We start from the raw sequence: 24131 nt of genomic DNA on the forward strand, positions 1-24131 counted from the left end.
ACAAAAACAAATAGATTAGACAGATATGCAGCAGTAGATTAATATACACAACCATACATACATCCACAAATACATACATTAGATAAAAGTATGTTGGTGTCCATTCTTTAGTAAGGTGACCAGAACTGCACTGCGTAATCGAGATGAGGCCCAGCTAATGATCAGCTCAAGCATCTCCAAATGACTTCTCTCCCTTCCACTTCCCTCTTATGACATTTTTTTCCCCCCACCTTGTCAACTCTCCTCTTCACCCCCCTCTTATTTTTGCCTCCCCTCTCACCCCCCCCCCCCCTTTCTCCCCACGTTTTCCCCCTGCAGGATCATAGCTTGAGAATGATCGCAGCGCTTCTACTGATGACGCTTCTTGTGACGAGAGATAAACACACAGAGAAATGACTATTGATAGACAAGATACAGAAAGACGGAAGAGAAAATGGTGGACGCTAAACGATAAAATTAATCTAAATGTTGTTAATTAATAAAAAAAGAAGAGAAAAAGGTTGACACACAGATAGATGGAAATTAAAACGCAGCAAGGTAAAAAAAAATATATATAAAAAGGGAGGAGACCAAGGACGTTAAATGACAAAATTCTTTCAAATACTGTTCATGAAAAAAAAAGCAATATTTGACGAGCGAAAAATGTTCATAATCACAAGTGAAAAATTGAAGGGAATCAGGTGACTGTGTAATGGTTTGTTTTAATTTGCGTGCCTCTGTTTTGTGTCACCTTTGTTACTGTTGTTTTTGTAGTAGTAGTAGTAGTAGTAGTAGTAGTAGTAGTAGAAGCAATAGTAGTAGTAATAGTAGTAGTAGTAGTAGTAGTAGTAGTAGTAGTAGTATTAGTATTAGTATTAGTATTAGTATTAGTAGTAGTAGTAGTAGTGGTTGTTGTAGTTGTTGTTGTTGTTGTTGTTCTTTTTCATGGATTCTCCCGCTTCTGCTCGTCCCCAAATTTCAATATCTCTAATAATTTGTTTTTTTCATCATTCTTGTTCATTTCATATCATAATCATCATCATCATCATCATATTAGCCATCACCTTCATTATTACACATTACCAGAAAAAGCCATCACCACCAGACACCACCACCACTACCACACAGTCACCAGCACAATCACCACCACCGCCATCACACACAATCATCACAATCACCCTCGCCATCACCACCACCACCACCGCCACCACCTCCCTCACCACCGCCATCACCACCACCACCACCGCCACACAAACAGGACAGTCGTTAAGATCGTAATCACACGTAAAAATGGCGGCAGATCGATGCTTACAATGATCTCTTTGTGTTGCTCAACCACGCGAGTGTAAACATCTTTCATCTCTCCTCCCTCCCTCCCTCTGTCTCTCCCTTCCTCCCTCCCTGTCCCTCCCTTTCTTTCTTCCTTATCACTTCCGCTTCTCTCCTCCCTTCCGCCTCTTCCTTCCTTCCTTTCTCTCTTCCTATCTAAACTGTTATTGATTTCTTTTTCTTTCTTTCTTTCGTCTCTGTCTCTTTCTGTTCTTTCTTCCCTCGTTTCTTCCTTCCTTTTATCCGCATTTTTTTTTAATTTTCTGTTCTCCGTTTTCGTTTTCTATCTGTTTTTTATTGGTATTTTTTTTAGTAGGTTCTCTCTCTCTCTCTCTCTCTCTCTCTCTCTCTCTCTCTCTCTCTCTCTCTCCTCTTCTCCTTAGAACTACTGCGTACGTGTGTGTGTGTGTGTGTGTGTGTGTGTGTGTGTGTGTGTGTGTGTTTGTGTGAAACAATTTACACTATAGAGGGAGATGAGGAGTGTGGTCTACGAACGGAGGAGGAAGAGGAGGAGGAGGAGGAGGAGGAGGAGGAGGAGGAGGAGGAGAAGGAGGAGGAGGAGGCGGGGAAAAGAGGAAAGAGAAGATTAGCGGGAAGCAGTAGGAGATTATCACCTTTTGAGAGAGAGAGAGAGAGAGAGAGAGAGAGAGAGAGAGAGAGAGAGAGAGAGAGAGAGAGAGAGAGAGAGAGAGAGAGAGAGAGAGAAACTACAAAGACAAACAAAGACCTTACATACAAAAAAAACAAAGTAAAAGACGATAAACAAACACTAAAGAACAAACACACACACACACACACACACACACACACACACACACACACCCTACCCCCACACACCCTCCCTTCCCCTCCCTCTCCCCCACCCTTCCCCCCACACAACCCAACATCCCACCTTCCCACAACACCAATTACCGTCTTATTACGCAACATTTACCTTTCCCGCAGGTGAGCAACAGGTATGCCTATTAAAGCGCCCTGCCCCGCCCACTCCACGCCTCCGAGACAACAGAAGGACGGCAGGACACAATAGGAGCCCCGAGACGCGTCCTTTGGGAGTCCTCAAGAGTGTGGGGATGAGAACAGTCTTGGTCAGCCCGCGCCTCACGCCCTGCCCCGCGCTAAGCTCCAGGTAAGAAAGGTGGGCCCGGGCACTGCTCTTTATTTACCTGTAGAAACGCCGCTGTCACCTGTATCAGTCAGTCAGTCAGTCAGTCAGTCAGTCATTTAATCAGTCAGTCAGTCAGTCAGTCATTCAGTCAGCCATTTAATCAGTCAGTCAGTCAGTCAGTCATTTAATCAGTCAGTCAGTCAGTCATTTAATCAGTCAGTCAGTCAGTCAGTCAGTCAGTCAGTCATGCATTCTCTCTTTCTCTCCTTCGTTTATCTATCATGATCATTATTTTCTTCACTATTATTTACTGAAGTCAACGTTTTACTCCTTTTTTGTCAATGTTCTCTTTCCTTCATGTCCAGTCAGTCAGTCAGCCGATCAGTGAGTCAGTCAGTCGGTTACTCTCTTTCTGATTACTGCTATTCCTTCTTTCTAACATTTATCTTCTTTACTATTATTAAATCGACGTTTTTATCCTTCGTCATGTTCAGTCAGTCAGTCAGTCATTCAGTCAGTCAGTCAGCCAAGTCAATCAGTCTCTCTCTCTCTCTGATTATCGTTATTACTTCTACTTTCTATATATACTAACATTTATTTTCTTCATTATCATTAAGTCAACGTTTTCATTCTTTTTTTCGTCGACGTTTTTCTCTTCTTCGTTTTGTTTTGTTCCTGACTAAAAAATTTCTTCGACGTGTGTTACCTTCATTGCTAACACATTCCTGCTTTCCCTTGATGCCTTTTCTATTTTTTGTTCTATTGTTATTCTATCTTTTATTATTCATGATTTCCTTTACGCCTCCTCTCCTTAAACTATTAAGAGCGTGTGTATGTTTGTCTCTCACCTGATCGCCCGTAAACCACTTCCCTCACCTCCGCCGTCACCTTCTACCCTTCACATTTTATCCTTCTTTTCTGCTCCACTTGCCCGCACATTCCCACGACTCGGCCTCATACTCGCCTCGCCGCCTCACGCTGGCATTACACGGCTCACGACGCCTCAATCTCCCGCCTCAACACCTCGCTCGCGGCCCGGCGTGAAGGAGGCGCGAAGAGGGACAGGCAAAGGTAGGAGATAAGGAAAGGCAGGGAAAGGAATGTTTACCTCTCTTGTGTTGTTTGGGGTGTTAGTGGCGTTTTTGTTTTGTTGTGGCTGCTTTGGTTGTTTATAGGGAAGGGTGTTGGCTTTGTTATGGAAGGTTTGGGGGCTTATAGAAATGTTTTAATGCGAAGGTATAGGCAGGTAAAGGGAGAGGGGGGAGAGGGAAAGAAATGTTAGCTTGTGTTTGTGGTGTTGCTGTTAGCTTGGTTGTTTTGGGAAGGGTAATAGTTTAGTTATGGAAGGCTGATAGGGTTTATAGAAATGTATTAATGCAAAAGTAGGTAGGTGAAGGGAGAGGGAGATACAGAAAGGAATGCCTGCGTTGTGTTGCTTGGGGTGTTGCTGTCAGTTTTGTTTTGTTGTGGCTTGGTTTGGTTGTTTTGGGAAGGGTAATAGGTTAGTTATGGAAGGGTGGTAGGGTTTATAGATATGTATTAATGCGAAGGTAGGCAGGTGAAGGGAGAGGGAGATACAGAAAGGAATGCCTGCGTTGTGTTGCTTGCGGTGTTGCTGTTAGGTTTGTTTTGTTGTGCTTCGTTTGACTTGTTTGAGTAAGAGGAGTGGTTTAATTATGGAAGGTTAGTTTGATTTATAAAAGAATATATTGTTAGTTAGAAGATATTGAGTTTATTTTATTGTTCGTATGCAGAAAGGAGCGATATCTCGTTTTAAAATCATATTATATCTATACAGATTCATCGTTATATCAGTGAATCTATATATTTTTGTAACTTGCATCTCTAATTAAAATCGGTTACAGAGTTATTATGTATAGTTGAATATTTATGAGTTAATATAGATTACAAACAGAATATCCCTTCCTTTCCCTCTTCGCCCCTTTCCTCCCTTCCCCTCACGTCCCATCTCTCCCCTTCCTCCTAAAATTACATCGTTTTTCTCGTATCGCTCTCGGAAAATGATAAGGGGCCTCCGAGGCATGTCAGATCACGTGTTGCCAGGCGAGGGGCGCCAAGTGTCGCCCCGCGGGACACCCTGACTCCCTGCAGCAAGTGGGGAGCCTGGCTCGTCACCTCCACGGTCACCTCCCGCGGCGGGCGTGATGTTCCTGCGCCGCGCCACGAGGGGATGACACACTCCGGAGCCCCCACGCCCAGCACCCCACTCCCTGCCCAGCCCCGGTGCAGCTGTTATTTTCTGATACTGTTGCTGCTTTGACCGCCGCTGTCACTGCCGCCACGCCACCACGCCACCAGACAGCCGCCATGGATGGAAGGGCATCAGCCTGGCGCGTTTGCCTTGCCCGAGGATTAAATGAAGAGTAGTGTTCTGATAAATATTCAGTGATTCGTGTTTCATGAGAAAATAGTGAGAGGGTGCAGACCCACCAAGCCCCTTCTCGCCCCTCGCCGGCCATTGCACGCCGCGCCGTCCCGCCCCGCACGTCCTGAAGGCCGACCGCCACATTTTCTGCTCACTTTTTGCGGTTCGTCGCTGAGGTGGACGAAAAAGCGGACAAAAAACGTTTGCGAGCCGTGGCTGCGGACTGCTCCTCTGGCGTCCCTCCGGCGGGCCATTATTGTTCTTTTTCTCGTCGATTGTGTCGTCGGCGCCCCGGGCAGCCGCTTTTCACGCCGCTTGGCCGCCGACGTTAGGCAAGGATGGCATTGTGCCGCCACAAAGCCGCCCGGCCCCCCACGGCTGCCGAGGAGATAATCCCGGCGCTGGCTGGCCCCGCCCCGCCCAGCATCCTTTTGTCACGGCGGACCAACCCCGGCCAGGGACGGGGCAGAGGCACCGCCCCGGCCCGGCCGCACACCGCTGGTTGGCCGCCGCCCCGCCGCCCCGCCCGGACGCCGCCCGCCCCGCCACTCAGCGCGGCGCGGACGGCGGCGTGGGCGGGAGTGCAGAAGAAAGATGAGGAAAGGTTTGGACAAGGATCTCTTGACACGGAACAAGCTCATTTTAAGCTCTCGAGAGCGGAACATGTGACGGGGAAGCAAGTGTGTGACGCAAAACTGAAACTTGGCTGGAGGCCACGCGTTGAGCAGCGCCGCGCCCCACGGGGACCTGTTGATTCCCGGTGGCGCCAGCAACAGCAACACAGCGGCAGCATCCCATCATGGTGGTGGCGGGGCGCCGCGGCCTGGCCTGAGTGTGCGGCGGGAGCACCTGCCTGGCGGAGGGGCGCGACAGTAGTGACGACAGTGTGCGCCGTAACGAACGCAGCGCAGATGTGCCGGTGCTGAGGCGGCCCGCAGGGGCAACGCTGACCCTTGTTGTTGACCCATGACGATGAAGACGTGTGAAACGGGTCGTCCCCCGTCAGTTGATTCCCTCGGCAGCCTCTCCATCCCCTCCCCGGGCGTGCTGGTTCCCGCGGCGGCGCCCTCCACGCCCCATGCCCTCGTCGCCCAGGGCACAGCAGTTCCCGCCCCGATCATGGCCAGGGACGCTGTCGAGGCTCCGGGAGTCAACACGGGCGGCTCCTCGTCCTCGTCTTCCTCATCGTCGTCCGCGTCCACCCCCGAGGGCGCCAGCCTGCTGCAGGGGGGCAAGGGCAGCCTACAGTTTAGTCCCGAGCAGATCGACTGTGTGTGCGAGACACTGCTGCAGGCCGGGGACATGGAGCGGCTGGGCAGGTTCCTGTCCATCCTGCCGCTGCACACGGAGGTCTCGCGCTCCTCGGAGGTGATCCTGCGGGCGCGGGCGGCGGTGGCGTTTCACAGGGGAACGTTCAAGGACGTGTACACCATCCTGGAGAGCAACACCTTCACCGCCAAGTACCACACGGAGATGCAGAACATGTGGTACCGCGCCCACTACAAGGAGGCCGAGAAGATCCGACAGCGACCCCTCGGTGAGTGCACGACCCCGCCACGACGGTGCTGGGCCGCCCTCACTCTCTAGTATACCGTTGCTGTGCTTCAGTCCTTCCCTTACTGTGTTTCTGCTGCCTTCACTATCCTACCATTGCTGCAACTCTCCCGCCGTCACCTCCCTACGAGTATAAAGCCTCTTTCTCACCCAGCGACCTACCCGTGCTGTGCCTCTCCGCTGATTTATAGCGACCATGGATTCCTTCATCGTCATCACTACCAACACCTTTCACTATTGTCTCTCCTACTTTTCAACATTACCACCAGTGCTGTAAATATTACTATAACACACCCAAGCATTCATGATAACTGACCACCTCTACAATAATTGATATAGGTAAAAGTAAAGTTAGGAGCACACGCTATGGCTGCGCGTGGCGGCGGTGCTCATCTCCGTCCCGTTGGGCCTGTGGTGGGAGGGAACCCTTGACCAGACACAGGGCCAGTATAACACCGGGATTACCACAGTTTACTTTCCCCAGGTATACCTATTTATCGACCATCACGAAAGGACGGGTGAACAGCTAGACGGACTGCACGCCAATCCTCCAGGCCGGGATTCGAACCCAGGCTCGCAGATTCGTAGTCAGACGCCAACCACTGCACCGTGGAGGCGTGAAATAACTAACAGACTAATATAAACTAATAATATATATCTAAGCTTTGTATACAAACTGAGATGGTAAACACTGACAGCTGACATTCCTACAAGGTGGCGTGATCTATCTGTCGTGGGTTTTTTCCATTGATATTGCATGCCTAATTCGTGGTGATATTAAGTAACAATAAAAATAATAATAATACACTGATATGCTACAGTTACTATAACACGGGCCGTATTCTTAAACATGGCCCAAGCCCACACTTTCAATAAGGCTTTCGTAGTAGTTGTGGGCATTTCCAGGGGTAGTTTTATGACCCTGGTGGTAGTTTGATCCTTCCTCTATTCCCTGGACCTAAAGAAACACTCATGAGAACCCGACTGATCTACCTTTCGGACTTTGGAGATAATTGGTGTGGGAGGCTGAAGTGTTTTAGAATCCCGCGGCCTAAGAACCATAACCTACATTCCTCCACCACAACACAGCACAATCACCGCCACTGTGCCCTCAACCTGCCATTGGGCCAGTTTTACAGTCCAATACAGCAAGTTCGTAAGCTCCCCAACCAAACACAAAATACGACGAAAATTCCTCATAGCTCTAGTGTTTGGCGTTGATATAAGAAGGAGGATGAAATTTTAGGAAACTACACAAGACGTCTCTTTGTCGGTATCTGGTATTGAGTTGAAAAAACGGATCATTGTGGAGATTATAGCTTAGTTGGGGCTCTTGCAATGACTCTGTTGGACTGTCGAACTGGCCCTATGCCCTCGACCTGCCAATATCACCAGACCGCGCCTCAATAAAAATAGTCTCATTCGTAACAAATAATGGCAATCCACTATACTGTAATAAACACCACACCCTACCTTCCACCACCACCATACCCTCGACCTGCCATTATCACCAGACCACGCCTCAATAAAAATAGTCTCATTCATAACAAATAATGGCAATCCACTATACTGTAATAAGCACCACAACCTACATTCCACCACCACAATACAGCACAATCACCACCACCATGCCCTCGACCTGCCATTATCACCAGACCACGCCTCAATAAAAAAAATCGCCTCCATAACAGTTAAAGGCAATATACTGTAATAAGCACCACAACCTACCTTCCACCGCCACAATACAGCACAATCACCGCCACCATACCATGCCTTCAACCTGCCATTATCACCAGACCACGCCGCAATAAAAAATCTCCTCATAACAAACAACCATAACAATAACAGGGACAACAATAACCACGACATATTTAAGAACATAAGGAGTCTGCGATAGCCCCCGGTAGGCTTATACAAGGCAGCTCCCGTGAACCTAACCCCACCTAACATCGCTATCCATGAATTTATCTTCGTAATCGCCACCAGCCTCGTTTTGGCCCACTGTAACTTCGAACACCATAACTACCTCGTAAACAGTACCCTCCACTCCCCCCTCCCCAGTACCCACTTCACAATATTTTTAATGATGTTTTCTTTGAATGTATGTAAAGAAAAGGTAGAATTATTTTGTATATATTAATTTCTACAGCTGCTATACTACTGCTACTCTTCTTCTACTACTACTACTACTACTACCACTACTACTACTATCACTACTACTACCACCACTACTACTACTACTACTACTACTACTACTACTACTACGATGCTTAATATCCAGTAATCATAAAACTCTATAATTATTTTGGGATTATTGAAATTATCGGATAGTCATCAGTTGAGGGGAAGGGAAGAAGGGAAGGTAAAAGAGGGGAAAAGAAAGGGAGAAAGGGAATAATAGGGAGAGGAGAGATGGATGAGGGGGGGAGGTGAAAAGATGAGGGGGTGCAGAGTAAGTGGGGGGGGATTGAAATAAGGGAATGAGGGAGGAAGGGAAAGAGGGGAAGAGGGGAAGAGGAGGTTGTAGTTACTGTGGTGAAGGAGAAGAGGGAAGGGAAATGAGAGTAAGAAAAGAAGAGAAGGGAAGATAATGAAGGGGAAGAGAATGGAGGGGGGAAAGTAACAGTAGTAAAGGGAAAAAGAAGGGATGAAAAAGAAGGGAAAGAAAAAAGGAAAAAAATGTTACGTTTAGTGAAGGGAAAGAGAATGAAGGGACAATGGCGAAGATGAAGGAAAATGAGGGGAAGAAAAGAAGAGGAGGGGAAGAGAAGAAAATGACAGGAAGGAAGTAAGGTGAAGGAAAGAAAAAGAGAAGGGGAAGAGAAAATGAAAATGGTGGTGAAAGTATAATGCAGAGGAAGAGAATGAAGGGGAAGAGAGGGGATGAACAGATGAAGAAAAGGAAAAGAGAAGAAAAAGGTGGAGATAGCGTAATGGGAAGTAAGGGAAAGAAAAGAAGATAAGGGGAAGAGAAGAACTTAATAGTGATGATGGAATTGTGAAAGATAATGATGATGATGAGGGGAAGTGTTGATAAAAAGGAAATGAGTGATGGGAAGAGAATGAAGGGAAGAAAAGAGGGATTGAAGGGAAAGAGAAGGAGAAATAGATGATGATGCTTTAGTGAAGGGAAAGAGGATGAAGGGGTAAGGATGGTGAGGAGGGGAAGTGTTGAAATAAAAAGGGGTTGAGTGATGGGAAGAGAATGAGGGGAAGAAAAGAGGGATTGAAGGGAAAGGGAAGAAGAAATAGATGATAATGCTTTAGTGAAGGGAAAGAGGATGAAGGGGTAAGGATGGTGAGGAGGGGAAGTGTTGAAATAAAAAGGGGTTGAGTGATGGGAAGAGAATGAGGGGGAAAAAAGAGGAAAAGAAAGGAAAGAAAAGAAGAAAAAGGAGATGATAGTATAGTGAGGGGAAGAGGATGAAGGGGCAATGATGGTGATGAGGTGAAGGGTTGTGTGATGGGAAGAAAATGAGGGGACGAAAAGAGGAGTTGAAGGGAAAGAGAAGAAGAAAAAGGAGATTATGGTTTAGTGAAGGGAAGAGGATGAAGGGGCAATGGTGATGAGGGGAAGTGGTGAAGTGAAGGGAAGGAAGGAAGGAAGGAAGGAAGTGAAGGGAAGGAAGGAAGGGAAGTGAAGGAAGGAAGGGAAGGGAAGGAAGGAAGGAAGGGAAGGAAGGAAGGAAGGAAGGAAGGAAGGGAAGGGAAGGGAAGGGAAGTGAAGGGAAGGGAAGGGAATGGGTGATATGTTAACTCGTATGTTTGTTTCTTTATCGTGACGTCACTTCCTGTCATTATTTTGAAATCATGCTTCGGGCGAGAGAGAGAGAGAGAGAAAACTGGTAATTTGCTCCATTTTTCTATTATACTTCTCTCTCTCTAAGCATGATATTCTCTTTTCTTCATTTTTTTTTATTATCGTTCTCTTCCTTCTATTCTCTCTCTAAGCATGATATTCTCTTTTCTTCATTTTTTTTATTATCGTTCTCTTCCTTCTATTCCCTTTCATCCTTACAATTTACCATCCCTTTCCTTTTTGTTCTCTCTCTCTCTCTCTCTCTTTTTTTATTATCGTTCTCTTCCTTCTATTCCCTTTCATCCTTACAATTTACCATCCCTTTCCTTTTTGTTCTCTCTCTCTCTCTCTCTCTCTCTCTCTCTCTCTCTCTCTCTCTCGTTCAGCCGCGGTTAATGGATCGTAATTACATTCGTTCACCACCATCCGGCAACAATTGACGTGCAGTGAGCGGGAAATCTCTCTCTCTCTCTCTCTCTCTCTCTGTTTCTATGGTTTGTTCTCTATTTTCTAGGTTAGTTTGCGGCGGTTCTACGTTCTTTCCGTTTTTTTTTTAATGTCGTTTGCGTGGAAATCTAGAATAGGAAATATGCTTGATCTTTTTTTCTTATTTTCATATTGCAAGTTCTCGTTATTTTCCTTTACTTCTTTTCCTTATGTTTCTTGTTTCGGTGTTCAGCTTTCCTCGCTTAGGCTTTCCTTTATTCTTTATTTTCTTGTTCCAGTCCCTCTTCCATCTTCTTCTTTCTTCTCCTTCTTCTCCTTCATCTCTTTCTCCGTTTACTTGTTTTTCTTTATGCGCGTCTTCTTTGCGTGTTTTGTGGCTCTCCTTAGATTCTTCACTATTTCATCTCTTCCTCTTTCTCCTTCTCTTCCTTTTCCTTGTATTCCTTCTCTCCTTATCTTCCTCCTTTTCTTCGTTTTCCTTGTTTTCCTATTCCTTATCTTCCTATTCCTTATCTTCCTATTCCTTATCTTCCTTCTCCTTCTCTTCCTCTCCCTTGCCTTCCGTCAATTTACCTTCCTTCACTTACTTATCTTCCTCCTTCTCTTCCTTTTCCTTATCTTCCTTCTATCCTTATCTTCCTTCTTTTCTTCGTTTTCCTTATCTTTCTTCTCCCTATCTTCTTTCTCCTTCTCTTCCCTTCCTCTCCCTTCCCTTTTCCTCTGCTCATCTTCCTTCGCTTACTTGTCCTCCTCCTCCTCCGTTCACTTCGCGGCCTTTCAGTGTCGGTGGAAAGCGTTTATTTATACAGCGATAGGACGTAAGGGAGATATTTTGGTCTTGCTTGTTTTGCATGTAATGATAAGGATTTGGGTGTGGGTCTGCCTTCACTCTATAGTTTGCGGTCATTTTATTGGAGTAAAATAAAGAAGTATAAAAAAGAAAAGGATGTTGAATCGTACACATGTAACTTTCTCGCGGACACACACACACACCATAAAAAAAATAATGAGAAAAGCGATGTCAAAACACCACTATATAATTACAGAAAGAAGAGATTGCCGAAAAATGGCCCAGAATTATCAGTTTTGTCGTCATTCAGCTTTCTTTTATTGGTGTTTGTTTTCTTTTCTTTTTTCTCTCGTATTCCCTGACATTTTTATAAGAGTTCACAGACACAGATTTAGTTTTTTTTCCATCTTAATTAATCTTTCAGGCTGATTTTTGTGTAATTTTCGAAGGTTTATTCTGGTGACATATCTATTATTTATGCTTTTGTTTATTTCTTATTTTATCTCTTTTTGTGTTTTGGTTTCCTATTTCTTCTTTTCATGGTCTTTTTTTATATATATTTTGTAAGTCATGTTTCTCAGGTCGTTTCTCTTATCTTTTTTTCTTCATATTCTTGTTTGTTTGTAACGGTGTAAGGCTTGGTTGCGTGGAGCTCAGAGAGGGTCTTGGTGGGCGAACAGGGGCGTGAGGGAAACACTCGCTGCCTGAGGTGAAATATATTCTTAACCTAAAAATACAGGAGCGTTGGAGAGAGAGAGCCGAGACAATAGGTCTGTGTCAGTCGAGCTCTCAGGTAGGAGTGAGTTAGAGACTTGGAAAATAGTGAAATTACAATTGGTCACGTAAGTCAAGGTGACCGCTGAGGTGACGAAGCGTTTGTTACACATAACGAGAACGAACGGACGATGAACACTGACGGATAACATTCCTACAATGGTGGCGTGATCTCTCTGAAGTGGGTATTTTCCACTGTTACATGCATTCCTAATCCATGTTAATATATAATAATAATAATAATAATAATAATAATAATAATAATAATAATAATAATAATAATAATAATAATAATAATAATAATAATAATAATAATAATAATAATAATAATAATAATAATAATAATAAATTGATATAATTACAACTACTATAACATGCTGTCTAATTGTTTCTTTTTTTTTCTTTTTGTTCATTATTTCTTATTTCTCTTGGTTACTCTGTTCCTTAATTTTTCTTTCTCTTGGTTCTTTTGTTTCTTGTTTCTCATTTCTCTCATTTCTTTTGTTCCTTATTTCCTATTTCTCTTATCTATTTTGTTCCTTATTTCTCTTTTCTCTTATTTCTTCTGTACCTTATTTCTTATTTCTCTTGTTCCCATTTCTCTTATTCCTTTTGTTCCTTATTTATCTTGTTTCTTTCGTCCTATTCATTTATTTCTTCTGTTCCTTATTTCTCTTGTTCCCATTTCTCTTATTCCTTTTGTTCCTTATTTATCTTGTTTCTTTCGTCGTATTCATTTACTTCTCATTTATCTTCCGTTGCTGTAATCACTCATTTCACTTTACCTCTTCCGCGAGTGTTCCTCTTCCCTCCTTTTCAATGCGTAGTCATCCGCCTCCTCCCTGCGCCCCTGTTTATGAGACCACGTGTTCCCTGTATCCTCTTTCCCACATACATTGCAAGCTCCGCCGTGCCCTGTAAAGCTATCCCGTTGCTCTGTTTTGCCTCCACAGGTGACTCATGTTCCTTTCGTCTTTGTTTTCCTTGTAAGTCATGTTCTTGTTTCTCGTTTCTCTATGGTTGCATTTTATTTTATTTTTCCTCTCTTTAATGTTTCTGCGGTGTCGTGTTATCGTTTTTTCTTTCTTCTTTCCTTTTTTCTCGTGACTTTTGATATTTTTCCGTGAGATCTTATTGCTAAATCTCTATACGTTTTTTTATTTTTTTTATTTTTTGCCCTCATATGTGCTAAGCTTGTCTCCATGTCGTGTTATCATTTTTTTTCTTTCTTCTTTCCTTTCTTTCCTGCCTTTTAATGTTTTTTTTTTCCGTGAGATCTCGCTAAATCTCTATACCTGTCTTATGTTTTTTTTCCTCATATGTGCTACGGTTGTCTTTATGTCGTGTTATCATTTTTTTTCTTTCTTCTTTCCTTTCTTTCCTGCCTTTTAATGTTTTTTTTCGTGAGATCTCGCTAAATCTCTATACCTGTCTTGTGTTTTTTTTCCTCATATGTGCTACGGTTGTCTCAATGTCTTAACGCCTCCACATGCTCTTTATTTCTTCGCGTATCCTTGTGTATATTAGTTAAAAAAATGTCCTTAGTTATTCTAGGAGTTCGCCGTGTCCTTTTCAGCTCTATCCCAGTGTCCTAATCCAACCCATGTCCTGGTGTCTTTCTCGCCAGAACATAAGCTTTGTTTCTCATTCCTAAGTTTTCGTATGTCCTATGCTGTTCAGAATATTTATATATGTCCCGGTATAGCTGTATATTTTGGACATCCGTCGAGCCTATTATGTCTATGGTTCAACGACCTGACACACACACACACACACACACACACACACACACACATATTTACCTTACACCTCTATACTTATTAACACCTAAGTACCCACACATATACACACACACACACACACACACACACACACACACACACATTTACCTAACACCTCTATACTTATAACACCTCAATACCCACGCATCTACACCCATACATACAAACTCACAGTACTAAATGCATCCCCATACCTATAGCAAAGTCTCGGTACCCACACATCCACATTCTACAAACACACACACACACACACACACACACACACACACACATACACACACACACCTAACCCTCATGCCTATTGACACCTAACCTAACCTAACCTAACCAAACCAAACCTAACCAAACCTAACCTAACCTAACCTAACCAAACCAAACCTAACCAAACCTAACCTAACCTAACCAAACCAAACCTAACCTAACCTAACCTAACCTAACCAAACCAAACCTAACCAAACCTAACCTAACCTAACCTAACCTAACCTAACCTAACCTAACCTAACCTATATGACAAACCTTAATATATAGCAATAATACCTTACATCCCATTCCTTTCCCTCTAGTTTTGTTTTCACCCTTTCTTCCCTTTCTTTTTTTCTTTTTTTCTTTTTTACTTTACGTTCTCTTCCTTCAGTCCCTTTTTTCTCTGTTTGTGTACTTGTTATCATTGTTATTCTTCTACTTATTATTATTATTTTTTTTTTTACAACAAAGGAGACAGCTACAGGGCACAAACAAAAGGAAACAATAATAAAAAAAAAAAGCCCGCTTCTCGCTGCTCCTAAAAAAAGAATCAAAAGAGGTGGCTGAAAGAGAGGTCAATTTCGGGAGGAGAGGTGTCTGATCCTCCCTGATTACTCCCATTCATATTATTATTATTATCATCATTGTTACTGTTATTTCCCAAAGCACGCATCCAGACTCCTCACGCATTTCTTCTCTCCTACACACACCCGCAGGAGCCGTCGACAAATACCGAATCCGCAAGAAGTACCCGCTGCCGAAGACGATCTGGGACGGCGAGGAGACCATCTACTGCTTCAAGGAAAAGTCTCGCCTGGCGCTGAAGGAGTGTTACAAGCAGAACCGCTACCCGACGCCGGACGAGAAGCGGAACCTGGCCAAGCAGACGGGGCTCACGCTCACCCAAGTGTCCAATTGGTTCAAGAATCGCCGCCAAAGAGATCGGAACCCCGCGCCTCGACCGTGAGTGTTCCGGGGATGGGGTTGGATTGTGTTTTGGGGTTTGGTTTGGGTTTTAGATATGTTTTTAAGGGTTTGGGGTGCTGGGTTTTCTTCTTTTTTTTTCTTCTTATTTCCTTCATTTTTGTTTTCTTTTCAAAGGATTCAAAGGTTTGGGGGTTAGGTTTTCTTCTTTCTTTTTTTTCTTCTTATTTCCTTCATTTTTGTTTTCTTTTCAAAGGTTTCAAAGATTTGGGGGTTAGGCTTTCTTCTTTCTTCTTTTTCTTCTTATTTCCTTCATTTTTGTTTTCTTTTCAAAGGTTTCAAAGATTTGGGAACTAAGAAACGTTTTTTATTTGTTTGTATCGTGTATGAGTTGTCTCCTAGTTCAATTTCCCTTTTCTTTGAAGTGTGAGGAGAATGAGCATTTGTGTTAAGCTTTCTTCCATATTTTTCAGGGAGGATGAAATTGCAAGGGAAGCTTTTTCATTTCATCCTATTCTTATTATTTTTAAAGGAGTGAATAGCTACTCTTTCCCATACTTATTCATATTTTTTTAACTTTTTTCCTTTCCTCTCCCTTCCTTTCTTTTTTGGTTATATTTTACGAAGACTTTAAGGAGGAAGAAAGAAGGTGAAGGTGACATAATATAAGGAGAGAAAAAAGAGGAAGAAAGGGGGTGCGATTTTTAGGAAGATATTAAGGGAGGATAAGGTGAAGGTGACGAATATATATGGAAAGGAAATAGAAGAAGAAGAGGAAGAAGGGGGTGTGAGGTGGGGTTGGAATGCCATGGGTGGAAGTTGGGGTGCCTTGTAAGGAAGTTAGTGTAGACTGTTATACTAGCGGAGGGTGTAAGTTACGGGCAAAGGGGGTGACGTAAGGGTTTGTGTGTAGGGGAGGGCTGATATATGTTCATGGGGGGAAGGGCAATGTAGCGGGTAGGGGGATTACATTAGAAGGATAGGGGGAGCTGACTTATGTTCATGGGGTGGAGGAGGAGGAGTAAGGAAGGGAAAGGGGTGTCGTAAGGAGTGGGTGGGGGCTTACTTATAGGTTCAGGGGAAGGTAAAAAAAAATGGGGCACGTGAGAGAAGGGAGAGAGAAGAAATATAGAGAGAGAAAAAGGAGAGATGCTGAGTGAAAAAGGGAAGAGAAAACGAGGATGAGGGGAAAGTGAGGAGGGAAAAAGAGCAAAGTAAAGATGCAGATGGTAGGAAGGAGGAATAGAAAGAGGGAAAGAGAGGAAATAAAGAGAGAGAGAAAGAGAAAAAGGAGGGATGCTGAGGAGAAAAGGGAAGACAAAACGAGGATAGGGGGAAAGTGAGGAGGGAAAAAGAGCAATGGAAAGGAACAGACGGAGGGAGAGAGAGATTGGAACAGAAGAGATAAAAGGAGAAAAGGAAGGGATGCTAAAAAGAGAGAGGAGGATAAAACGAAGAGAAAGGGGAGCAAATGAGAAGGGGAAAAGACAGACAGATGGGAGAAAGGAAAAATAGAAAGAGGAAAAGGGAGATAAAAGGAGGAAAGGAAGGGATGCTAAAGAGAGAGAGGAGGATAAAACGAAGAGAAAGGGGAACAAATGAGAAGGGGAAAAGACAGACAGATGGGAGAAAGGAAAAATAGAAAGAGGAAAAGGGAGATAAAAGGAGGAAAGGAAGGGATGCTGCGAGGAGAGAGGAGGGAAGGGGGCGAGAGAGGAGGGAAAAAGAGCAATGCAAAGGGACAGCTGGAGGGAAGGAGGGACAGAAGGAGGGAAGGGAAGGGGAGGAGGGGCAATAAAGGGAGGGAGAGAGGGATGTGGGCGTGGAACCGTTCCCTTTATGCTCCCCAACACCACGTGGGCGCCGGGGAGACAAGATGGCCGACGAGTGATGGTCCTGAAAAGACTCTTTACGCTCCACGGGCTGCTCACTTACGATCACTCACGGTTCACTTACGGTCACTTACGGTTAACTTACGGTTCATTTACGGTTGTTGTAGTTCATTTACCGTTCAGTCACGATACATATCAACGGTTCACTGTGTTATTTTGGTTTTACAGTAAACGAAGCAGCTCAAAGACAAAAAAAGAAGATACAAAAAAGCCCGTTATATACTTAGCTACGGTACATTTACGATTCAGCTACGGTTCACTTACGGTTCATCTGCAGTACTTTTAAACTTTATTGAGGGGCCGGTCAAAAATATTATCCGACTAATCGTAAATTTTTAGCTTGATATTTCTTTTTAGTCATTACCGTGACCCAATTTTTTTTATTTTTACCGTAGCAATATTTTTTATATTATTTTTACTGATTTATGTCATCCGTTACTTTATTTTCTGTTTACTTCACACACACACACACACACACACACACACACACACACACACACACACACACACACACACACACACACACACACACACCGATAAATAACATCAATTTTTAATAAGTATTCCTGTTAATTAAATTTAAAAATAAAATGATACATAAGAAGCAATAAACAATAAATTAAAATACATATATTGCTTATACGGGTAAGAAAAAAGAAAACACTGACATAAAGAAATACATATATCCATTCATACATACATACATACATACATACATACATATTCATATATCTTTGAATTTCATATTAAAAAGAAAATTATTTAAAGACAATACAAATGACTTTAACCGCTTCATGACCACCTGTGCTGACCTTCATCCCCACCCCTCTGTGACCCGTGACCCGTGACCCGTGACCTCGGCAGCGACTGGGTCACGGCTGCCTCGACTGACCCGTGGGAGAATATACAAGAACGGGACGCCCATGGGCTTCCCTTATTATTATTATTATTATTATTATTATTATTATTATTATTATTATTATTATTATTATATCCGCTACTACTACTACTACTACTACTACTACTACTACTACTACTACTACTACTCCTGATTGTAAGAATAATTTGACGGGAAAAAAATAAAGGTAACGATTTTGTCCTTCATGATTTCTTAAACTCGTAACACACAGCCTTAATAAACCTACTATAATCAAGTACGTAGTGAGCATGTGTTAAGTGTTAAGTAAATATCATTAAACATCAAAATAACTAAACGAAGACTGATTTTTTTTTTTTTATTTCTTTCCTCTCGTCATTAACACTGAACAAGGAAAACAAAGCAATAACGTAATAAATAAATAAATAAAAAGCATACATAGATAAAAAAAAAAACAATCCATAATTTACTCCTTTTTGTTATCTATTTTCTAAACTCATGAGATAATATTTACTTTCCCAACCCACTGTCTCCTAAACCCTCATCAACCCACTTTCTTTATAAATATTTCGGCGCAAACTATTTATACTTGACTTTCTTACACTTCTCATGTTTCTACTCCCGGTGAGGTTAACGAGTCTGTTTTCCACCCTTACATGCGACGATGAGCACCGAGGCCACGCGCAGCTATAGCATAAACCCCAAACACTCCATTATATTCTTCCTCTTTCTCCGTTACCACACACGCATTCACACTTCTTGCCCTTCTCACGCACGCCAGATTTCGTTGCACTTTCTCTCTCTTTCTCTCTTTCTTTCTGTCATTCCTGTCACGCTCGGATGTCCTCGCTTGTTTTTGTTGTCATCCTAATTGTGTGTTGCTGCGCTTGTGTTGTTTTGCTCTGTTTTGCGGGTTTTAAGAGATCAAGATTCCGTGTGTTCATCGCTTTCGTATGTTAGTTTGTGTGTCAGTGTGTGTGTGGGAGGGGGCGTGATTGTGTGTGTGTGTGTGTGTGTGTGTGTGTGTGTGTGTGTGTGTGTGTGTGTGTGTGTGTGTGTGTGTGTGAACCCTCGTTTTTTCTTATCTTGCATCTTTCCGTCCGTTCTCATGTTTCTTACTTTTTTTTTTCTTTTACACCAAATTCGTGATTCTAGGACCCAGTGAATTCTTGTATACTTCAACACATCAAAAACTCAGTAAATATTTGTACTATTCGTTTATTTTCTTTACAACAAAACATTTAGCATCAATAATAAACCTTCAGTCTCTGCCAACACCGGTGAGACTCAATTATACTTTCTTCTTCAGTTTTCTTTACAGCGAATTACTCGATATTACAACAAAGACATTGAACATTTGGACGTTTTTGCAGTCTTTATGCCAACATCTTTCTCGTTTTGGTCACTTCTCTCTACACTGTTCAGGAGCAGTAAGTAGCGGGCTTGTTTTTCATTATTTTTTTTTTTTTACGCCCTTGAACTGTCTCTCCTCTGCTGTAAAAAAATAAAAAATAAACAAAATAAACGGAGACTTATTTTCTTCTTTAGTTTCTCCTGACATCGAAAACCTCAGCACATTTTATAACGCTTTCGGTCTTTAAGTTCACCCTCATTTTCCTCCGTTACTTGTGGGAATTTAGACGTTTCTTAACCCTTATACCAACAACGCTCACAGTTATTGTTCTTTAGTTTATTTTTCTGTACAGTCTCGACATAGCCCAGAACGCTTTTCTTCTTTAACTTCTCCCCGGCACGAGCGGTTTCCTTTCGATGACAATTTGGGCGTTTCTCAAAGGCGTCGTGGCCACCCTGACCATCGTGTTCTTGGGGGAGGTCCTGATCAACCTCACGATGGACAAGTGCATGGAGGTGGTAGAGGCGAGACTGGACACGGCAGTCACACTCTTAGAAGACACACACACGCTAAGGGACACGGCGGAGGGGCTAGCGCGCGGGCCTGTCTCCTGGACCCAACGCGGCTTGTCCCACCTCCCTTTCCCTCTGTCGTTTGGTGTCCCCGCCTTCGTGCACCATAGCGTAGCGTGTCCCCTACCTGAGCTGTCCTCGTGCATGCCTCTATCCTACTTCCTGAGGCGTCTGCATGTTCTGGAAGAGTACAAGGCGTGTCTGTGGCGGTACGTGGAGGAAACTAAAGAAGGACGTTGGGTCTTGTACTTCGCGATGAGGGTCTTCAGGGTCGTAGCGATGGTGGTGGTTGCGGTGGCGCTGGTGACGATCTTGTGGGTGTTCTTTCATGTCCTACGCGCTGTGTCTGAGTTTCCTGTTGACAGTAGGGGTAGCAGCGTAGGGCCCCGGGATATCCTCACCGCCCTAAGGCAAAAACTGACCCCCCTCACGAAAAAAGGACGAGCCATCCCGCCTTTCTCCCCCTCTTCAGTCTCATCCTCCTTGGCTCCCGTTACCCGCTGGCGATCCATCTCCTCCGAAACCTACCCAGAATCCTCCTCCTCCTCCTCGTCTTACCATTCTGTCTTCCCTCACTGGCCCGACTTCTCCTTCTCTAAAACCTCCCCTAAGTTCCCGTCCTCCTCCTCCTCTTCAACCTTCACCGCCTTCGCACGAACCCCCGTTGCTCACACGCCTGAAGTCCCACAACGAAACACTCTCAGGAAAAGAGCTGTGAACTGGGCCAGAGTGCAGGTTTTCCGCGTTCTTCTGATCCTCGGCTGCGAGTTTCTGTCTTAACACCGGTACGTAAGAGACATTTCAAGAGACAGGTGAAGGTGTGTTGTTACCTGGCTGTCACCTGATAACGAGCGCTTTCATGATTTGTTTCTTGTTACGAATTGAGATAAATGATAAAAATGATGATGATGGTAATAATTTTAGGTAGAATTACTCGTTTTAAAGTCTATAGTGTAATTGAAATGCATATAACTGGTAACCGAAATATATTACCAAACGAAAAGGCGTGTAGAAAATTGAAATGACTCAATAATAAAGGGATTGTATGCTAAATATATCAAAATCGAGGCATTACAGACGAATCAATACTATAAAACTAAACATTTGCAAAAAAAAGGACCTAAGAACACACACACACACACACACACACACACACACACACTCTTACACCTGTTCCCCTGCGCCCTCCCCTTCACCTTACAACGTGTTTTGGTCAACTGTGGGTCAGAGGTCAGCCACACCCCCTCCCCCCTCCCCCCCCTTGTTGGCACCCCCGCCTGACATGTGGCCCTGTGTGGCGGCGGTTCTCGCGTCTCCATTAGTGTGGCGGCGATGGGGTGTGACGGAGGTGATGTGGCCGCCTGTGTTGTTGGTCTTGTCTGTGTGTGTGGGGGGGTTGGGGGGGGTGGAGGGGGGAGGAGAGGTTCTTATGGTATGTCTTTGTCTGTTTGTAACGATTGACATCTTTTCTTTAAGTTTATCTGTTGATTTGTCTGTTTTTTCTTTATTTTTTTTTTTCACTTTCTTCAATATACGATTCTGTTTCTTCCATTCATTATTCTATTTCTTCTACATTCATATTTTCCTTTGTTCGTCTGTCTGTTCCGATTGGCTCCTTTTTCCTCTGCTGATTTATCTCTTATCTCTGTTTTTTTCCGTGTTTTTTTCATTTATTGTTACTTTTCTCTTTCTTTATTTTGTCTGTCTGTCTGTCTTTCTCTGTTTATTCTCCCCTTCTCTTCTGTTGGTTCGGTCATTTTCCGTCTTAATATTTCCCGTTTCCTAGTTCCATTAATCAATTTCTAGTTCTGTTTCTCCTTATTTAACTTTTCCGTCCGTCCGTTTGTCTGTCTGTCTCCAGTTTTCCAGTCTGTCTCTCTGTCTGTATTTATATCCAACTATTTTCCTGTGTGTTAGATGAAGATGAATAGAAGCAAAGTGTGTGTGTGATTCTCTCTCTCTCTCTCTCTCTCTCTCTCTCTCTCTCTCTCTCTCTCTCTCTCTCTCTCTCTCTCTCTCTCTCTCTCTCTCTCTCTTTCTCTCCCTTTCTCCCTCCCTCTTTCCTCCTCCCTCCCTCCCCTCCCTTCCCTTCGATCCCTTCCCGTCAGCGTGTGGGGTCAGGCGGGGTCATGTGACAGCCTGGGTCGGGTCACGGCGCCAACTGACCCCCCAGGAGGAGAGTCAGGTCATCCGAGGGTCATTAATCACGAACAGACAAACACACACACACACTCCTACCGTTGCCCGGGACACTGTGATGCTGCCAATGGTGTGATGATGATGGTGGTGGTAGTGATGATGATGATGATGATGATGGTGATGATGATGATGATGATGGTGGTAGGGGTGGTGGTAGGGGTGGTAGTAGTAGTAGTAGTAGTAGTAGTAGTAGTAGTAGTAGTATGGTTATGTTAGCAGCACTGTTCCTCCCATTTTCGTATGTTTCAGGCACACTGCAGCACGCCTCCAACCTGAAGACTTTGTGTTAATAATTTCCCCCACAGCTTAGGTCACCAGTAGTGTAAGTTAAGGGTAGTAATTTCCTCTTATTTCTCTCTTTACTGTAAAATTTCCATGTCCCTTTCTTCCTTAAAGGTACATGGTGTTCTCTTCTAACTATCTCCTGCCGGCACGTTGCCGGAGGGAGAGGTGGGTGGGGAGGAGCCTTCATCTATTCTATCCTGTCCTACCACACGTAGATTACTAGTAGTAGCGGTAGTAAACAGACACCCTCGCCATACACCGACAGGTCTTCTGGTGTCTGTTCTTCCTATGTATTCTCCTCCTCCTCCTCCTCCTCCTTTTCTTTCATCTCCTCTTTATACTTAACTTTTCTTCAAGAATAGAAATGGCTGAAGGGGAGTAACAAAGTTGATGATGATAAAGAACTTAAAATGAAAAAAATAGCAACGCTACGACGAAAACAATTTCAGGTTCAGAAACCAAATAGAAAAAAAATACTAATAGAAAAAGGATTAGTGATGAATGAAGCAAATTAGGCAGTTTCATAGTTACAAGAATTAATAGAGAATGTGAGATATGGAAGTTAGATTTATAGACAAGTTGGAAGGTATACAAATGATTCCTCATGCTTTCTATATTTGTTAATAAAAGATCTATCTATCTATCTATCTAACTATCTATCTATATCTATGCCCTTCCTCTCCCTTCAATAACTTCTCACCCGCTCCCTCACTTACTAGTACAAAGAAAGTGAGACGAGAGCAATTAAAAGGAGGACGATGAGGAAAGGAAAGAGGAGGAGGAGGGGGTAGGGGAGAGGGGGTGAGACAATGCCATTTGACCCTATTAGAGGCAGTGCCAAAGAAGGGGGGCGGGGGGGGGGGGAGGGAAGGGGATGACCGCGTTAATTCCTTGTATCCGGTTGACCCTGAGGAAGAGGTCACAAAGAGGCCGGGCCAGAAGATAAAAGAAAGGGGAAGGAGAGTAGAGGAAACAAGAGGAAGAAGGGGAAGGGAGGGGAAGTGAAGAAAGGTTGAGGATAAGGAAAAAAAAAGAGTTAGAGGGAAAAGAAAGAGATGGTAAAAGAGGAAAAGAGATGGAAGATGAGGAAAGATGGAAAGATGGAAGATGAGGAAGAGAGGAAAGATGATGGAGGAGGAAGGGAGTGGATGGAAACAAGAGTGAGGAGATTGGAAAAGGAAAAGAGGGCAAGGAAAGAGGAGGAAAAAGAAGAACAGTGTGAGGAAGAGGAAGAGGAAGAGGGAGAAATATGGGGAAGAGAGGGAAGGGTGGGGATGGAAGAATGAGGAAGAAAGAGAAAGGAGACTGAAAAAAAAGGGAGAGGGGAAGGAAAGAGGAGGAAAAAGAAGAACAGTGTGAGGAAGAGGAAGAGGAAGAGGGGGAAATATGGGGAAGAGAGGGAAGGGTGGGGATGGAAGAATGAGGAAGAAAGAGAAAGGAGACTGGAAAAAAAGGGAGAGGGGAAGGAAAGAGGAGGAAAAAGGGGAATAGAGTGAGAAAAGGGAAACGAGAGAAGGAATAGAAGAGTAAGAAGATTGGGAAAAAAATGAGAGGAGAAGGAAAGAGTAGGAAAAAGAGACGAAATGACGAAGAGAGAGCTGGAAAAGGGACAAGGAAGAAGAAGAAGGGAAAGATAAATTACGGAGAGGGAAGAGAGGAGAGAAGAGGGAAAGAGGAAAGGGGAACAATATGGAAGAAGAGAAAGAAAGGAGCGAAAGTAAAGACAAAGAAGAACAAAAGGTTTCAGGATAAGAATGAAAGTAGAAAGAAAAGGGAAAAGCGAGGAAGGGGAAAAGGGGAGGAAAAGGGGAAAGGGAGAGGGAAATATTTTGAGGGGA

General features: G+C 43.7%; 2 protein-coding genes across 9 annotated transcripts in view; one reads left to right on the forward strand and one right to left on the reverse strand.

Annotated features, from left to right (window-relative positions):
* LOC126980391 (glycine receptor subunit alpha-4-like) overlaps window positions 1-24131 on the reverse strand; it is a 110076-nt gene that overhangs the window by 76370 nt on the left and 9575 nt on the right. The window lies entirely within an intron of this gene.
* Window positions 5380-24131, forward strand: part of LOC126980392 (homeobox protein SIX2-like) — a 49465-nt gene continuing 30713 nt past the window's right edge. Inside the window, exons 1-2 of the mRNA XM_050830282.1 lie at window positions 5380-6339; window positions 14907-15153. Of these exons, the coding sequence (XP_050686239.1) occupies window positions 5769-6339; window positions 14907-15153 (818 nt within the window). The 5' untranslated portion in view covers window positions 5380-5768. The remainder of the gene's footprint in view (window positions 6340-14906; window positions 15154-24131) is intronic.

Source organism: Eriocheir sinensis, chromosome 44 (assembly GCF_024679095.1).
Source record: "Eriocheir sinensis breed Jianghai 21 chromosome 44, ASM2467909v1, whole genome shotgun sequence".
NCBI classification, from domain to species: domain Eukaryota; kingdom Metazoa; phylum Arthropoda; class Malacostraca; order Decapoda; family Varunidae; genus Eriocheir; species Eriocheir sinensis.